Genomic DNA, 19,065 nt, shown 5'->3' with positions numbered 1-19,065 from the left:
TTATTTGGCAAGGAATCTTGACTTTTAAACAAGCTGAGTTATTACTATTTATATTGTGATTTTAACCAGAGGAAGCTTTATATAAGAGAACTGTAATTCAGCCTCCTCCAGCTCACAAGGGTTGAAAGGTTGGACACATATTTGAGAAAGCAGACATTTATTTTCACTGCCACATTGCAATGTAAAGACTACAAGCATGCAGTCAAAACACAAATTCTGCACAAACCTGTGAAAAAGAGCTAGAAAACCTTCTTGTGTACCACAGGACAGCCTTGAATATGGTTCTATTTATGGTACAGAAATAGCGTTTCAGCACTATCACACACTGGTAAATGGACTGTTACTTGCATAGATCAGTTGAAATCAAATTCAAACTGCTTTCTACAGTCTCACACATCCACACAGCACTTTTATCTGTGCCTAAAACACACGCTCACACTCTGATGGATACATCAGGGGGGACTCAGGATTCAGCATACCACCCAGGAGTACTTTGACACCCAGACTGGTGAATCCGTAGCTGCCCAGTGGTATTTATTGTATTTCATGTTTTGTATTTGTAACGGATGTTCCAATGAAAACACCGACACCACTAAAAGTCCAGATCGCTGGCAGTCTCGAGAATCCCTCCCTCCTGTAAAGATTAATCTGCAGTTTGGGAACAGGCAGAGATAACTGGTTAGTGGATCACAGGTCAAGCTTTGTGTAACACGGGGACTTACTATTAAAGCAGGGTCAGGTGATTATGATGATTCTGAGGCGACTGGAGTGGGTGTGTGGCCGTTTATCTATTAGCTGGAGAATCCACAGCATCTGTACAAAATGACCGCTGAGATATTTCAGTCTGCACCCAAGAAGTAGACTGCACCGTACCTGCAGCCCTCCAGCTCTGACCCGTCCACTCAATAAAAAAACAAAAAACTAATGCGTGAGAAACTGCTCTATTGACACAACTGCTACACACATTTTTTTTCTCCCACCACCCCCCAAAAAATATTTTTTACAATTAAACACAAAACCACCTGCATAAAACTGTTATTTATTATTTATTATTGGTTTTGCTTTTGTGAGTTTTACGAATTTGGGGGTTTTGGTTTATTATTTGAAGCTTAAGTGTTTCGTTTTTTCAGATGTATGTAGGGATTTACTTAAAATTGACCTTGGAAGTTATTCATTTTTAGGGCAAATCTGGAACCAGGAATTTTTAGAAGTGTTCTTTATCATTGTGAGATGGGATAAAATTGGAAATTGTGTGTCTTATATCTTCACAAATACACACACAAATATTTAAAAAATGTTCTCAAGTCAATATAAAAGAAATCCAGATCAGTCTGGGTCGAACTCCTGTGTACTATGAAGGGAATTTCCAGCCCTGGCTGTGGTGTGCAGACTTTACGGCGATTGCCCTGATACGTGCTGTACTACTGTACTGCGAAAAAAAATATCTAGTAAACATTTGTACTGGCCATGGCAAATTATTGTACTCATGAGGTTGATCTTACTTCAGTCTGTGACATTCTTATATCTCTTTATATATCAAACTAACTTTTATGAATTTTCTTTTCAAGTTTATGAAACTTGAAAGGAGCACAACAAAATCCTGTACGTGGAGTTCATGACGTCCGTAACATGTCGTACACTTTTCCACTTGTCATTTAAATGCATTTATCCTATTTTGTTATCTTCCCCGTACCTGGCACCGAGGTTTGGGGCTGATAAGAAAATGATTTTATTATCGTAAGAAATAAACAAACAACCCAATGTGGAAGACCTCTGGTTTGAACATCCAGTGCCATGAACTATAGACAGTAAAACATTTATGATAGTCAGTGATCCCGGGTGCCGCCATATATGATGTACCATCCTCGTTATTTATTGTTATTTAGTGACACATTTGCCAAAAAGCCTGACAAGCCCAGAAGCTTGAAACTGGAAGTTTAAGAGGAAGATCTGAACTGCAGGGTACCTGTGTCAAGGTCAGTTCATAAAGTGAATGACCGTAATAAAGAGATTACACACCAGACACAACTGGCAGCGCCAGTCACCGAATATTTGTTTTACGTTATCAATGCCTTTACTCATTCCTTGAAAGAATACATGAAAAATGTTTAACAGCCCTGTTTTTTTTTTTTCCCAGGGTGATCTCATTATGATGGACAGTATCATATCAATCATATGGGACATGATGTCTGTACTCACAGAAGCCTAATCGAAGTGGACCGCAGCTTCAAAACATGATAAGACGCATGGGTTATCTTCCCTTCAGGAAAGTGACCTATACTGCACTCAGCAGCCCTCAGGCTTCATCAAGCATGCTGACAGTTGTAAATGCTTGTGATAAGGCCCGTGTTTATAGCGGTTTGGAGCAGGCACAGACGGGCACGGAGGATAGACGCTTATCTCTGCCAGGACAGTAAAACGAAAACGTCCTTCATACTATAAGTAGAACAACCACTGTGTTCGGAGTAAAGGGAAGCAAGATGGTGATGAAGTATGATGTAATAGACAGGAGCTGGAGACTGTTTTCCTAATATCTTCAAAATTCATGCACCTTAAAAGAATTTATTAGGTGACTTTACTGTAATTGCATTATTGGATTTGTGGGATATGTGTCAACAAGTAGCTCAGACTCATCTTCACAGACTGAGTGCCTGAACTTCCACTGCTTCCAGTTTTTTCAGGCCACTGAACGCTCCGTGCTACCACGTGGGTGCATGATGGACGTCATGTGTTGAACATGACTTTTGGCCTTGACCCACTGCTAATACAGCGGAGGTTCATTTGCCTGGTTCCATTTTAATAAGGTCATCAACCCAAAGATGATTCACACAGGGTGGCCTCATGGGAACATGTACTCAGGAGAAGAAAAAAAACAGAATCACTAAATTAAAACTCAGATTGAAATTGCATTTATATACACATAGAACCTCAATTGCAGTGAAATAAAAGAACAACCAAAAAAAAGACATTTAAATGAAAGAATTATTAAATGAAGTAGTAAATGGTCTATCGTCCCCCTTTTTGAGCTCTTTAATTTTAAGAATAAACTTTAAAATAAACATCCTCTTTTCAAATGATGCCGAGTTTTTCGGCAGTGACTGTTCAAGAATGTGCCCCAGTGAGCAAAAAAATCACATTTTACATGGTTGTAAACTTAACAAGGTTCCAAGTCGAGCTTCACCATGCAACAAGAAGAAATAGCAGTGAGACAAAATATTTTTTTGAGCATGCAATTTATTGAAAACAATGCTTAAACTGAAACAGGCTGTTTTACAGCTGATCAAAAGTTTAGGACCACACTTCCACAAAACCCATAACAGAAATCAAAGTTCCAAACATGGACTCAGTAATGAGTAGCTCCACTGTTATTGTTGATCACTTCAGAAATTTGTTGCAGCATGCTTGATACAAGCGTTTTCATGAGGTGAGTGGGAACATTTCTCCAAGTAGTGGAGACGGCTGCATGAAGGGCATCTACTGTCTGGAACTGTTGTCCATTTTTGTAAACTTCCCTTGTCATCCATCCCCAAAGGTTCTCAGTTGGAATTAGATCAGGGGAACACGCAGGATGGTCCAAAAGAGTGATGTTATTCTCCTGGAAGACGTCCCTTGTCCTGCGGGCACTGTGTACTGTAGCATTGTCCTGTTGAAACGCTCAGTCGTTACCACACAGACGAAGGCCCTCAGTCATGAGGGATGCTCTCTGCAACATCTGGACATAGCCAGCGGCCGTTTGACACCCCTGCACCTCCTGAAGCTCCATCGTTATACTGAAGAAAAAGGATCCCAGACCATTATGGTGCCCCCTCCACATGATGTGTAGAAAGAATCTCAGGTGGGATCTGCTTGTCATGCCAGTAACGTTGGAAACCATTGGGACCACCAAGGTTAAATTTATTCTCATCAGAGAATAAAACTTTCTTCCACCTTTCAATGTCCCGTGTTTGGTGCTCTCTTGTCTGAACGGTCAGTTCTGTGGTGTTCAAGGAGACGAGGCCTTTGAAAATGTTTTTTGTCTTTGAAGCCCTTCAGTCTCAGATTCCGTCTGATGGTTATGGGGCTGCAGTCGGCACCAGTAGCCACCTTAATTTGGGTTTAGGATCGTCCAATGTCCTGACAGCCAATTGGATCCTCCGGCTCAGTGCTTGATGAAATTATGGGTCTTCCACTTGACTTTTTTGTTCCATAACCCTCAGGATCATTTAAGAAATTCCAAATGACTGTCTTACTGCATCCCACCTCAGCAGTGATGGCGTGCCGCGAGAGACCCTGCTTATGCAGCTCAACAACCCGACCATGTTCAAAAAGAGAAAGTTTTTTTGCCTTTGCCATCAGAACATCATGACAGTGTGACTACCTGACAGAAAATGTCAATGAATCCACATTTTTGCACAGATTTGGCCTTTTAAAGGCATGTGGTCCTAAACTTTTGATCAGCTGTAAAACAGCCTGTTTCAGTTTAAGCCTTGTTTTCAATAAATTGCATGCTCAAAAAATGTTTTGTCCATCCATCCATCCATCCGCTTCCGCTTATCCTTTCCAGGGTCGCGGGGGGCGCTGGAGCCTATCCCAGCTGTCATAGGGCGAGAGGCGGGGTACACCTGGACAGGTCGCCAGTCTGTCGCAGGGCCAAAAAAAATGTTTTGTCTCACTCCCATTTCTTCTTGTTGCATGTTGAAGCTCTACTTGGAACCTTGTTAAGATCCAACCATGCAAAATATGGTTTTTTGCCATTTTTCAAGTGGTCTTAAACTTTTGATCGGGACTGTATATAATAGGCATCCAGCAAATTCTTTGATTTATTTCATGTTAGAATCTGTTCATGCATTTAGAAAGTGATTTCTTTTCCTGTGTATCCCTTAATACATATACTGAAACATTTTGTTTCATTAATATTTAAAAGGCTGCAGCAGGATATATATGTATATGTGCCAAAGCTTTTATTGCATTGACAGTGTGATTGAGATCATTGTCATGCTGAAAAATGAAGCTACTGCTAATCAGATGCTTTTCACGTGTTATTGAATGGTGGTTCAAAATCTGACTATACACGTTCATAATTTCACCAATTGCAAAAAGATCCCCAACACCACTGGCTGAAATTTTAATGACACACTGCACACCATGCTGAGATTTGCCAAGTTTTGAACGACCTTGTTGGTGCACAAATACTATTTTATGTCTTTCAAATTGTGTTATCTTTGGCATTTTTCATAGTTTTGACTAAACAAGTGGGAACTAATGATGTGTTTTTTGCCACTTAAAATTGGTTCTTTGCTTAGCTGCCTGCTATGTGTACACACAACACAGGTTCATTTCTTGAGTTAGGTGGCTGTTTTATGATCTAATCACATATTAACCACATCTACTGCGGTTTAATTTTTATTTTTTTACATCACACACGTTCACACATGCACATTCTCAAGAATTTGTTTGAACTTCCACTAATCAGGAGGGTGATGACTAATGCATGGTGTGTGTGTAATATGATGTGTGACATAATGTCAGAGTCCAGACACCCGAGTCTAGTTTTACTGCCCATTACTATAAAAATACAACAATAAAAGCTGAGGTGAAGGACAAAGCAAGGGTTACCTTTGGGTTAATGAACTCTGACTAGATATATTTCCCAGCTGCCGCTTTCTCTTTTATCCTTTTACTAGTCAAGTTAAGTTAAACAGTTTTGAACACATCTTGGTGTATTTCTAATGAAATGAAGAAGGTTTTACTGTGACCATTGTTAAAGAGGCAGAATTGGCGACTTATAGTCAGTGTGAAAAGAAATATACCTGTGCAGCCAAGTGAGACATGATTAAACCTGTTGTCTATCAAAGTACATCGATGCCACTTTGATGTGACCTTTTATAATATATACTGTATGAAAACATTAGGACAACGCTTAAGCAGTTTTATTAATCCAGTTGACTATTTACTGAGCTATCGGTATTGGCATGTATAATGGCAGATAAAAGAACATTTTAAAACTAAAGGAAAAATTGGAGAAAGACCGATCAACCATGTAAAGAGTGTTAATTTTAGCAGCATTTGAAGGCATCTGAATACAATTCTGTGTTCATAATTTACCTGTTTGGATCCACAAACACAGCAACCAGCTGACCTGTGCAGAATCGACAGACGGTAAACAACAAAATGTAAAATATCATATAACAAATTTGGAAAAGGGAAATCTGGATAAACCAAATTGCCACTAGGTGTGAATGTGCGAGCGAATGTGAGTGTGAATGGTTGTCTGTCCTTGTGTGTTGGCCCTGCGACAGACTGGCGACCTGTCCAGGGTGTACCCGCCTCGCCCAATGACAGCTGGGATAGGCTCCAGCGCCCCATGACCCTGAAAAGGAGAAGCGGAAGCGAATGGATGGATGGATGGATGGATGGATGGAAATCTGTATATGTTTTGTGTGTCTGAGAGAAAAAAAGCCAATACACTGGAATATCAGATTTTAAAAATACATTAAAGAAAAATGAATTTTGTCCTTACGCCAAATATCGGTATCAGTATCAGTTGGGCTCTATTTTCTATAATTTTATATTTATGATTTGCGATCATAAAGATCTTGCATCATTTTGTTTTCCACAAATTACACAGCACATTTATATACAGACTTTAAACAAAAAATTCAACCGTTGAGACCCAAGAAGTGATTTTAAGCAATCTGATTATATATTTTGAGCATTACTGGTTGTGTGGATGTCAGGGGGGATTTCCCAGTGAAAATATAAAAAAGACTGATGATTCTTTGGCTATGGTCTGGATTTTTGTGCTGATTGTATTTTGGGTCCCTGCATTAGTTTTATTATTATATTACTGCTTTTCTTTCTTTAATATGTTTATTTGGATTTCTGTTAGTTCCTGTTTTAGACTTTGAATTCAAGCTGATAATGAAAAATGCTTTTTATTATTTTCTGTCTGTCTGTAGTCAGGTGTTGGGGTCCTGAAAACTGTGACTGACAGACACACACACAAGCTGGTACATGTGAATTTCCACTGTATCTACATTGTACACTAAATAAATAAATGTTTAAATACTGACATTCAAAGTTGAGCTAACGGTTTCTGTACTCCTTCCTTTACTCCACTGCATTTGTCTGACAGCCTTAGTTTCAGATTACAGTGAAAAACTGTGGATCTCTGAATTCTGTGACTTTGATATTTTCTGATAAACTGAACGAGGACATGTTCCTTTATGGGTTGAGAGCCTTCTCCTTCTGATATATAAAGAGTTAAAAACGGTCTTGGATTAGCTGTAACAAGGGTTGTTCAAAGGTAAACAGGGCTGTTTTCTAGGCCCATAAAAAAGACTTTTAAGAGCTACCTGGCTTTGACAGGTCAGGGACGCTATAAACGCAACACTCATATATATTATGATGTGTTGATGTATATTAAACTGTACGCACATTATAAAAAAGCAAGCCTAAATGAGCTCAACATTAAACATTTACATCCATAAAACATACATAGACAATATAATGCAGGAGTCTCATAAAACCAAAAACATCATATGCAATAGTAGAAAGAGAAAAAGTACTTTCAGAAAAGACGTTAGGGAGAGAGAGATACTCTCCAAATATCCTGAATTTGATTATGATGGAGAATTCAGCAAAGGGGAGTAAAACGGAGGGATTTCCCGGGCTGTTTTAATTTAATCAGATTTGATTAATTGAAAGGTTTTGCTCATAACACCTAAAAATTACGGAAAAAAAGATTAGTGTTTATTTTGAGATTAAAATCGAATTAAACTAGAAATGCTCTTAAATATTATTTTCAGATAATTCTTTCAAATAACTACCTGAAAAAGTTCCTGCAGGTTTTTCCAAGATAGCTTCTTGCGTTTAACTTTATCACTTTATGAAAAAAATTGTTAACATGCTTAATAATTGTTATTTGTAATTATTACTAATGAAAGTTTATGAATTGATGAGCTTTACTTCTGTAACATCTGCAGAAGCGGATATGACGTCATTTACGAACGCTACTGAAGATAAACAATCATGGCGGACGCTGAAACTGCCCCTTCGGTGTATTTTGCAATAAGCAACATTCCCGTCGCGTTTCGCTCAGCGGACCTGAGGAATTATTTCAGTCAGTTCATAGAAAGCGGCGGTTTTCATTGTTTTCACTACCGACACAGGCCGGAGGTTCTCCGGGAGTCCGGAGCGCCTGAGAACTCGGTGTCCGGAGATGGCTCGGAGCCCCGTTCCTCATCTTCGGAGTCCGCTGAGCTAACAAAGATCACAGCCGAGTCAAAGCCGGCGGTGAGGTCGTGCTGCTGCATCGTCTCAGTTCGCGCTAAGGACGCTGAGAGGTTCGTGAGGATGTATGCGGGGAACCACTGGATCGACGCGAAGGGAAACTGGCTGGCAAGACGATGTGTTATCAAGAGAGTCAAAGTTTCCTATGACAAAGGTGAATGATGTAATGTGCGACGTATTAATAGGGCACATTAGTCACTGACAGGTCAAGCTGAGGAGTATTAGTTATCATCCAGTGATAAAGGCTACAGCTCCTGTGCCTCTGCTGTGAGCCTTAGAAGAAAATCACAGCCTGAATTATAAAAATAAGCAATTATTTATTTGTCTTATATTTGGGGAAATGCTTTTAAGTCAACAAAGCAAAACTGAATTTTAACAGATGTGGAGGATTATTAAAACGTATTACGACCAGGATGACTTCCTGGATCTGTCCTTGTAGCAGTGAAGCTGACATGGGTGAAGGTATATTTTGCTGTTAACTGTAAGGTAGAGGCAGTAGAATAACATCTGCCTCCATCTCCTATCCCTTGAAGAAGATGCAAAGGACAGGATTGAGATGAGCTGTGGTGACCCCCTAAGGAGAGCAGCTGAAAGAAGAAGACAGACATTAAAATGTTAAATTGGCTGGGTCTTATATACTATAACGTTTTTCTTTTACTTGAACACTCACTGTGCTTCATACAGCTTGTCTCCTTCACCCATTCATAGAAGCACTTTTTAAATTGCTTTCTGTCTAACACTGACACTCTGATGGATGAGAGAAACTTGGTTAGTTGCCGAAGCTGCTCAAAATACAACTCAATATTGTAACACTTCTCCAGTCTGCATGCCAGGGATCAAACCACCAAGCTTCTGATTAGTAAATGACCTGCTCTACCTCTTGAGTTACAGTCACCCCACAGTGTTGGAGAGAGATTCCAAATTTAGTGGAGAGAAGACAGGGAAGCTGGGACAAAGAGCATGGGCAAGACACACAGTAAATGGCCTTGGGGCAGATTTGAACTTAGGCCTCTCTTAGGCAATAGCATTACGGCACACGGGTCTCCTATACTGGTGTCTGAAATAACTTGATTTTATTTGGAAGAGACCTCCAGCTGAACCAGGCTCAGGCTGGAGCATATAGACAACAAGCAGGACTAAAAAAAGGTTAAGATCATGCAGTAGTGGCATATTAAACATATGGGGAGTGAAAAGATGGGAATGGAGACTATATGCTCAGTGCATCATGAGAAGCCTCAGCCCAGCACCTTGAGCCTGTAGCAAAAAACAATTATGACTATCTTGTTAACTTTAAGCTTTACCAATAAGGAAAGTTTAAATCCTAACTTTCAATGTAGAAGAGGTGTCTGTCTCCTGAATCCAAACTGGGAGCTGGATCCACTGGGGAGGACCTGACAGCTAAAGGCTCTGACTCCCATTCTACTTTTGGAAACTCCACAAATCATAAGCCTGCTAAGAGTGCTACTGGGATGATATTAAACTTTAAGGTCTTTAAGATAAGATGGGGGCTTTGTATGTGAGGAAAAGGATTTAAAATTCAGTTCTGGTTTTAACAAGAAGCCAGTGAAGAGAAGCCAGTATGGGGAAAAATATGATCTCTCTTTGTGGTCCCTGTCTGCACTCTCGTTGCAGCGTTTTGTTTTGTTTTGGTTTTCACTGAAGGATTTATGGGAAGTTTTTAGGAGAACCTGACAGTAAGGAATTACAATGACCCAGCCTAGAAGTAAGAGATGCATGAACTTTTCACATCATGTGGTTTTTGTCACTGTTTTTACATGTATTATTATTTTTTCTTTCTTTCAGATGACGGATCTTTCCCCTATAAAACAAAGTATGAACAGCGGCACCGTGTTTCCTTAACGGAGCGATTCACAGAGGCCGACCTCAGAAGCCTCTCCGAACTTAATCCACCTGCTCTGATGCAGAACGGGAATGTGGGCACACCCGTAAAAGTGTTTCTCCAGCTCATCCAAGCCTGCCGCCTGCCTCCACGCCTCATTCGGAAACTGGGGCTCACTTTCCCCAAGACGAGTTCCAACCGTCGCTATGGGAACGTGCCCTTCCAGTACCATGACACTTGCACACTTCCAGCCACAGAACAGACTGTATTAACAGCTGCTGGACATGAAATATCAGGACCAGGTACTTTGCCTGGTTCATCCTTAGGATCGAGGCAGCTGGATGATAACACAGAAACCACTGAGGCTGATGAAGCTCAGAAAGAAGACGCAGAGGAAGAGGATGCACAGTCGAATGCTGATGATGTAGGTTCAGTTCATACCTATCAACCAGCTGTCTGTCAGCGTGTCGGATAAATGTGTTGGTTTTAGTTTGTGTCGGCTGTCCAATAGGCGCAGCCTAACTAAAACCATCATCCCTTTATTGTAGATGCTAATTTCTTCATGTGATTGATTGTAGGATGATGACTGCTGTGAGGAGTGGGAACGCCACGAGGCTTTGCATGAGGATGTAACAAGCCAGGAGCGAACCAAAGAGAGACTGTTTGAGGAAGAGATTGAGCTGAAGTGGGAAAAAGGAGGCTCAGGTCTGGTGTTCTACACTGATGCTCAGTACTGGCAAGAGGAAGAAGGAGGTAGGCACCAAAAACACTAATTCACTTTGAAGAAAAAGGCTTGCATACTATATAATGTTAATAAACGAGCAATGGGTTGTGCAGGTTATTAAGCAAACTTTAGGTAAAATAGGTGTGGAAAGGCAAACTGAAAGTGTGTGTATGTGTTAATTAGTATAAGAAATCAATTCAGTCGAGATGCTGAAAACAAAATTCTGCTTTACAATAACATACATTAAAAGATAATTGCAAATATACTCACTGGCCGCTTTGTTAGATACACCTCTTCAGTAGCTTGCTAATTCAAAAATTCCATCAGCCAATCACATGCCAGCAACTGAATGAGTTTAGGCATGCGAACGTGGTCAGGACGACCTGCTGAAGCTTAAACCAAGCATCAGAATAGGGAAGAAAGATCGTTTAAGTAACTTGAAACATAGTTGTTGCTATCAGACAGGTTGGTCTGAGTATTTCAGAAACTGCTGATCTTCCGGTGTTTTTCGCACACAACCATCTGTCGGGTTTACAGAAAACGGTCCAAAAACAAGAAAATATAAAGTGAGCAGCAAATTGTGGGTGAAAATGCCTCATTTGGTGTCAGAGGAGAACAACCAGACAACAGTAGTTTAAATAATCACTTGTTACAAAAAGGGGGGGCAGAACAGCATCTCTGAACATGTTAAACCTTGAAGCAGATGGGCTGCAGCAGCAGATGTCCACACTGAGTGCCACTCCTGTCTGCTAAGAACAGGAAACTGATGTTCACAAAAGTTCAACAACTCTGGACAAAAGAAGACTAGAAAAAAACTTTGGAAACATTGGAACATCAGAATTGGGAGTAACCAACATGAAAGCATGGATTCATCCTGCCTTGTGTCAACGGTTCAGGCTGCTGGGGTGTGGAATATTTTCTTAGCACACTTTGGGATTCTTCGTACCAACTGACCATCATTTAAATGTCAGAGTCTACTTTTGTGTTGCTACTCACCATGTAGATCCATCTTTTTGACCACAGTGTACCCATTTCCAGCAGAATACAAGCCATGTGAAAACACTGAGATCATCATAAACTGGTTTCTTGAACATGACAATGAGTTCACTGTACTCAAATGGCAGTCACCAGATCTCAATTCAATAGAGGGATGTGGTGTAACCAGAGATTTACATCATGAACAAATAGCTAACAAAACAAAAGCGACTGTGTGATTACATTCATGTGTGTTTCTCTCGTTTTTCAGACTTTGATGAACAAACTGCCGATGACTGGGATGTTGACATGAGTGTTTACTATGATAAAGGTAACTTTTTTTTTTTTTTTTTACCCTAATTAACTAAACTGTGCTCTATTAATGCAGGGTCAGATTTCCTTTAACCAAGTCCTTTTACAGATGGAGGTGACATGGATGCTCGAGATTACGTCACAATGCGGTATGAAAAGAGGCTTAGGGAGGGTCATGAAGATGGATCGGGGCACAATCAGTCTATTGGCCGCTTTGAGAGGTTCACTAAGGTGAGGAGGTTGCCATCACATATAACTTAATCTAATCTTTCCTCTTGTTACACGTCAGATAAATGCACATATATTTTTTCTCTGATTAGGGCTTTGGGCGTCGTGTGATGGAGAAACAGGGCTGGAGGGAAGGTGAAGGCCTGGGAAACAGCCAGATTGGAATTTCTGAAGCACTTGAAAATGAGGGGCAACATCCCAACTGTAAAAGAGGCTTTGGGTGAGCATGAGCACAATCAACTAAAGCTGCGTCTACGCTGGAAACAATTCCCTTTTCGACTTTGCTCTGCAGCTGACGGCAGGTCGCTTGTTCCAGGCTCAAGTGTCAATCAATACTGCTATTCTTCACTCTCATTGGTAGTTGTTTCGATCCTATGGAGGAAGTTAAAAGAAGTTAATTTTACATCCAACCCGCTTCCCATCGCCAGCAGTTATTTCGGCCTTAGTCACTTGAAACTGCAGGATGTCACTCACTTTGCTTCCAGTGTGGATGCTTAACAGCCACCTTCTAATATAATTTTAAGCTTTGGTATGTGAGGCAGGTGATGCTGATGCTGTGGGGGGTTTTTCCTTTTCTTTTTTGCAGGTATCATGGAGAGAAATTGGTCTTACATCCTGTAAAAAAGGCCAGAACAGATTATCATATAACTACAGTGTATGATAAACCCAAAGACATAGACAGAGGCGATACCTTGCTGAGACGGCAGCCGAACACAAGTATGAAGTACAGAGGGTGGCAACCAGGTGGCAGCATTGGCCCACAAAGATCACAAAGATGACTTTAATAAAATTTTATTGAAACCATTTTAACGTCATGGAAGTCTTTTTTTTTTTTAAACACACACCTATATCTGTATCTATAGATATATATATGTATATGTTAAAATCCTTTTTTTCATGTGATTAGTGTCTCTAATTTTTAATCTCACACAAAGTCTAGTTTTCCTATATTAATTTATATACATGTGTATAAATTGTACCAAGCTATTAATGACGGAATAATGTGGTGTGTGAGCAAGGATGAGATGATTTAGAAAAAAATGTAGTCTGAAATTAGTCCTGCACGTCACGCCATGTTAACAACCGGCTTTTATTTTGACACGCCAGTTACGTAACTCGGATGTACTTCCGAGTAGCGTTAGCATGTGTTAGCGACTTCTATACGCATGTAAATATAGCGTCAGCAAACGGTAAATATCAGTCAGTATTGCTGTAATTTACAGTAAAAGTCAGCATTATATTAAGCAACTGCACATATGTTTTGAGTAGACTTACGATTTATCGTGCATAAACCTTTAAATAGCTACTTTGTACAAGTCTTGTCTGACCGGAGTGGATGGCAGGTCCAGGTTTATTTAGTGTTTAATGAGTTTTTAATGTAGTTGGTGGAAGAAAAACTGAACTCTTGATACCAAATCCTGTGACCCTGCCAGCCAGTACCCCAGTTGGTACTCTGCACAGGACATCCTAGCACCATCTAATGCGAGTCTGAAGCCATGTCCAAGCAGACACAAGTGAAGCCCTCCCTGCGTTTCGGTCAGGTGGTTATTGGGCCCCCGGGTTCGGGGAAAACCACCTACTGCCAAGGGATGCAAGAGTTTCTGACTCACCTGGGACGCAAGGTGGTGGTTGTAAACATGGATCCAGCCAATGAAGGGATACCTTATTCATGTGCGGTAGATGTCTCAGAGCTGGTGACTTTGGACGATGTCATGGAAGGTTTAAAGCTGGGGCCCAATGGTGGACTTCTCTACTGCATGGAGTACGTGGAAGCAAATCTGGACTGGTTGGAGGAGAAGCTGAAACAGTACAGTGACTGTTACTTCTTGTTTGACTGTCCTGGACAGGTGGAGCTCTACACCCACCAGAGCTCAGTGAAGAATATCTTCTCACAGCTGGCCAAGTGGAATTTCAGGGTGAGCTTCATCATTATTATCGTATTTCTGCTGAGCCTTCACAGGTACTACCTTACCCACACAGCCATCATGTAGACACAGCTTTAATACAACAAGGTGAATTCATAATAACATCATAAGATAAATTTTGTGCTGATGTCCTCTCTTTTAGCTCACAGCGGTGCACCTCGTGGACTCTCATTACTGTGCTGATCCAGCCAAGTTCATTTCGGTGCTGTGCACCTCGCTGTCTACAATGCTGCATGTCGAGCTTCCCCATGTCAATGTTCTCTCCAAGATGGACTTGATTGAGCAGTATGGCAAGCTGGGTGAGTTAATAAGGGTTTGCTTTAAACACATTTTACAGGCTGTAGTCAGAGATTATCTGATGAATTACATTGATTTGTGCTGGATAAATGATCTAAGACAGTGAGATTAAGACATTAAAGGTGTTTTTACAAATCATATTTCTTTGTTTCCCTTGTAAGAAAGTAGGATGAAAGAAAAAAAACTATACCGGCATTGTTTGCCAGCTGATTTGTTGAATTTCACAACTGGTTGCTATTCATCATCATCCTTGGTAACATTTGTCTTGTATTCTTTTCCAGCCTTCAACCTTGACTTCTACACAGAGGTCATGGACCTGACCTATCTTCTCGATCACTTGGCTGCAGACCCCTTCTTTAAAAAATTCCGCCACCTAAATGAAAAGTTGGCAGAGGTCGTACAAGATTACAGCCTTGTGTCCTTTGTCCCTCTCAATGTACAGGTACCAGTGCTGCTTTTGGTATTAACTGCAAAAGAAGAGCTGGTAATGTCTGTTTAACTCCCAGTAAATTAGAATATGCTTCGGTGAATTAAATAAATAAAATAAGCTGCTTTCACACATGAAGTTCTGGCAGTTTTGGGAGAATCTAGTGGGGATAATTTCCACAGTTATCCTTTCTCACAGTCTCAGTCTGCTTCAGATGTGCTGGCCTGCCTTATTCACACATGCCAACATCACTGTCGCCTTTGTTGCACTGTGGCACTGTCATTGCTCTAATGTTGAGTGACTAACAGTATCTCATTTCTGGTTCCAACCTGACACCACAAGATTTCAGCTGGAGCCTTTCAGTGTGCAGTTGCATGTTCTCTCTGTGCTTTCAGTGTGCAGTTTGCATGTTCTCTCTGTGCTCGTGTGGGCTCTCTCCGGGTACTCCAGCATCCTCCCACAGTCCAAAGACCTACACGTTAGGTTAAACTGGCTATATAGTGTGAGTGATTGTCTATCTCTGTGTCAGGGACTGGGGACCTGTCCGGGATGTACCCCATCCAGCGATAGCTGGGATACGTGCCAGCCCTGACACAACCCTGAATTGGATTAGCGGTTAAGAAAGTGTGTGGATGGATGGGTTCAGTTTGTGTGGACCACTAAAAGGTCTAGAGAGTACGCATAAAAAACAAATGCCATGTCTTGACAGTGAACTCGACAGATTTTCATTGTTATCACTTAATTAATGTATCTGCATCTTTATTTGCATGCTTCTGTTAGATGTTGAGTGCAAAACAAGAGTTCTTTCTTCTGAAGTAGTCATAAAGCATCCATACTGACCAGACGTCATGGTTCATTTGTGTTAGCCCTTTAAGTGTTTCTAAAAGTCACATGCCTCATATTTCATTGTTTGAACCGTTAAATCATAAATCGCTTTTAGCGTTTCAAATTGAAGGTTGGATCAATTTTGTGCAGATGGATTGGGGGAGAGGGCCGTCTGCACTCTGCACTCGTTGCCTGACATCGCTTCTTTATAGAGAGTGATTTGATCCTGTGTGTTCATGGAGACAGGAGTCTAGACCATGTGCCATCACTGCATGTGGCACCAGTGAGTTATACATGAGGCGGGTTGGCACTCATGCTTTGTACATGCTCTTAGTTTAAGCAGCCATTAGTTACCTTGGTTACCCACTTATGGTGCCTAAAGCAGCCAAAAATAAAAGAGCTTTCGACTTTGAGAAAGAGAGAAATGCAAAGCTGCAAAGTGTTAGAGGTCAGCGAAGTTTGAGGATTTATTCCTTTGCATGTGCGTGCTGCTTATGTCATTATGACACCTTATAACACACAAAGAAGAATCTGAGAAATGTGTGCTTACACATTTTCAAAAAGGCTTTGTCATCCTCTTTCTAAAGTGAATCTCACTTGAGGGAGAAAAGTAAAGAGATTTAGGACATGTGAACTGCATAAGATATAATTAGATTTGTGAATTTTGCTTAGAAGCAATAAATGCAAAGATGTTCAAAAATAGCATATAGAGGTTTTGGGCAAACTTGTTTTTTATTTTTCAGTGGGTAGTTTCTCTTTGTGGGAAAGCCCCAGATCAAGCACTTCTCTTTTCGGTTTCCAGGACAAAGAGAGCATGATTCAGGTCTTACGAGCAGTGGACAAGGCCAACGGCTACTGCTTTGGAGACCTGGAGGAGAGGAATCTGCAGGCCATGATGTCAGCTGCTGTGGGGGCAGACTTCCAGTTCAACTCGTATCCTTTCCTGATCGTCGTGGTGACTCACGGTGACTCATCTGGTTTGATGCCAAATATAAAGATTTACAGGAGGTGCCTGAAAAGCATAATAGTATCACAGTGTTTACAGTTTTATTGAGAGGATTTCTTATGCCAAGAAATAACAGCCAATATATGTGTAATTTGTCAGATGTTCCTTAACATTTAACCAACCAGTACTCTCGGGGTGCAAGAGAGGTATGTTGAAACCAGTGGAAAGACTGTGGAAGAGGAAATGATGGAACTGTAAATGGAAAAGCTCAAATAACAGGACGAAAGCGGTCACCCCTTCAGCACCAGTATACGAAGGGGGTCCTGGGAACATCCATCTCATTTGGCCTGAATTCTTCTCAGCCTCTCTGCAGAAGCAGTGGAGACATGGGAACTAAATGTGGGTGCTGTAGATGCTTCACGGTCGCACCACACCTCATGAAAGAATCATAGTGACGAAGACTAAAGGGAGAAAATGTGTGGGCTGAGTAATCTTATTTTTTGTACTGTTTTGTAGGCAAAAAAGAAATGTCTTCTTTACAGATGCATAAAAAATAAAGTCATTTAGTTTCATTTTTGAGTTTGATACATGCTTGGGAGCCCATGTTTTTGAGGAACAGCCTTGTAGCCTTGACACGATCATCGAGCTGAAACAACAACGTGACTGTAATGAATATGGCCATTTATTCTTATTATGGGTGCAAAAATGAAACGTTTTGTGTGAATTATGGCAACTACACACAAACTGGACTGGTGAGGAAGATGTCTGATAAAGCCTGCAAGCATAAAAACATGACACGCAGTGGAATATAATCTCCAGAGCCTCAGCTGCCTCCTAACAGTTGCACGATTTTCTGCACAGTGAAAAGGGAAGTTTTGAGCAGTGTTTTGGGGTAAAGGAAAAAGGTGGATAATCCTATAAATATTTATAAGATAACTGCATATTATCCAGAGATGATTCTTTTATAACAAAGACTGAAATTGTTCAATAAAGCCCTTAAGTAAATCATCATAAGTAGTTGAGTCCTTGTATATATGGATCTGCTGTTTGACCAGCAGATGGCACATGTGCTCGCAAATGCTTCTCCCTGATCCACAAAAGTCTGCTCCAAGTCTTTCCACCAGCCAGAGCCGAAAAAATTAAGTCAGGCGGGGAGAGGAAGCCACATTAAATCTGTGTTTCTGCACAACTGGCCCTGTGTCTGGTCTCTGGGATGGAAGACCCTCTTGTCTTTCGAAATACAACTAAAACTTCTCCCTATTGACTGTTCCTGGCTTTGCTGTCCTACTCCCAGTTCACTCCCCCCAGCTCAACATCCCACATTAAAAAAAATAAAATAAAAAATCGTACCCCTGCCAACTTAAAAAGGAGCCCATAGACGCTGGGGGCCCTCGGTGTGCCAGCGCTTTCGTGCAAAGTTGGAAGTCAGACTGAAATAAAGCGTGATCCACTTTGAGAGCTCGCACTGGTGTGGGAAATCGCATTAACCCTGTGTGGTGTGACGTGGCTGTGAAATTATATGTGTACAGTCCTTGCTTGCAAAGCTCTGTGTCTAAGTGTACGTGTTTGTGTGTGTGTCCATTAGGGGGGTGTGTCAGGCAGAATGTTAAATTGTGTTTCGATGTTTGTACATGTGATCAAGTATGCCGTCTCAGTGGTACTTCCTGCCCCCCCCGCCTCACTCTAAGCCCCCTAGAGGTAGATGCGTGTGTGTGTGTTTGTGTGAAAGAGAGAGAGCGATAGAGAGCAAGAGACAGTTTGCGTGTGTGTCGAGAGTGAGAACAGAAACCGAAAGGCAATGTCGTCCCATTTACAGCCCGATTCTGAACTGTAATCAATACACACTCCGAACTATTAAATGCCTCGTACACCATCTAATAAATTCACATTTAATTATTACTACCAAAAAAACCCCAAAACCACAAGAACTCCCTCTGCCTCGCACACACTCTTTTCATTACCATCCTACCCCTGCTCAACACTGTGCGCAAACACTCTGTGTGCCAAAAAAAAATGTCTGCTTCATTTGACTGAGCAGAGGACGAAGGTTTTTCTAACGCTCGTTTTTCTGTTTGGGAGACTTTGAAACTGTCCATGCATCCTCTTTCTGATAGATAAGGTCTGCCTGCCTGATTTTTCCCCCTTCCTCCCTCCTCCTCTGAACGGTGTAGTTCAATGTTAGTGGGGTGAGAGAGGGAAGCTGGAGCCTGCGCGCCCATCCCCCCACACTCGGCAGAGAGTGTTTCTGCTGGAGTGAGAGACAGACAGAGAGGAGAGAGGGGGTGGTAGAAGAGA

The 19,065-nt window shown here is 41.2% G+C and overlaps 2 protein-coding genes across 2 annotated transcripts; both read left to right on the top strand.

Annotated features, from left to right (window-relative positions):
* The first annotated feature begins 7,987 nt into the window (after positions 1-7,987).
* On the top strand, positions 7,988-13,165 carry gpatch3 (G patch domain containing 3). Its single transcript, XM_031752324.2, has 7 exons — positions 7,988-8,425; positions 10,075-10,535; positions 10,690-10,864; positions 12,082-12,141; positions 12,232-12,353; positions 12,443-12,570; positions 12,937-13,165. Exons 1-7 carry the CDS (start codon positions 8,011-8,013, stop codon positions 13,127-13,129), a joined length of 1,554 nt encoding a protein of 517 aa, XP_031608184.1. The 5' UTR covers positions 7,988-8,010; the 3' UTR covers positions 13,130-13,165.
* Positions 13,166-13,457: 292 nt separating this feature from the next.
* gpn2 (GPN-loop GTPase 2) lies at positions 13,458-17,778 on the top strand. Its single transcript, XM_031752364.2, has 5 exons — positions 13,458-14,266; positions 14,418-14,574; positions 14,854-15,014; positions 16,627-16,757; positions 16,956-17,778. The coding sequence occupies exons 1-5, from the start codon at positions 13,847-13,849 to the stop codon at positions 17,026-17,028; spliced, it is 942 nt and encodes a 313-aa protein (XP_031608224.1). The 5' UTR covers positions 13,458-13,846; the 3' UTR covers positions 17,029-17,778.
* The last annotated feature ends 1,287 nt before the right edge of the window (positions 17,779-19,065 follow it).

The sequence above is a fragment of the Oreochromis aureus genome, linkage group 11 (genome assembly GCF_013358895.1).
Source record: "Oreochromis aureus strain Israel breed Guangdong linkage group 11, ZZ_aureus, whole genome shotgun sequence".
In the NCBI taxonomy this organism is placed as follows: Eukaryota; Metazoa; Chordata; class Actinopteri; order Cichliformes; family Cichlidae; genus Oreochromis; species Oreochromis aureus.
Note: the sequence above shows the minus strand (reverse complement) of the source record. Positions and strands in the feature narration are given on the sequence as shown.

What these genes read in the sequence shown, in the direction of transcription:
- gpatch3 (XM_031752324.2), top strand. Translation starts at nt 8,011, where the DNA reads ATGGCGGACGCTGAAACTGCCCCTTCGGTGTATTTTGCAATAAGCAAC. An exon ending in CACAGTCGAATGCTGATGAT is followed by an intron (nt 10,536 to 10,689) that starts GTAGGTTCAGTT and finishes GATTGATTGTAG; the next exon opens with GATGATGACTGCTGTGAGGA. An exon ending in CTGGCAAGAGGAAGAAGGAG is followed by an intron (nt 10,865 to 12,081) that starts GTAGGCACCAAA and finishes CTCGTTTTTCAG; the next exon opens with ACTTTGATGAACAAACTGCC.
- gpn2 (XM_031752364.2), top strand. Translation starts at nt 13,847, where the DNA reads ATGTCCAAGCAGACACAAGTGAAGCCCTCCCTGCGTTTCGGTCAGGTG. An exon ending in TGAGCAGTATGGCAAGCTGG is followed by an intron (nt 14,575 to 14,853) that starts GTGAGTTAATAA and finishes ATTCTTTTCCAG; the next exon opens with CCTTCAACCTTGACTTCTAC. An exon ending in GCAGACTTCCAGTTCAACTC is followed by an intron (nt 16,758 to 16,955) that starts GTATCCTTTCCT and finishes TTAACCAACCAG; the next exon opens with TACTCTCGGGGTGCAAGAGA.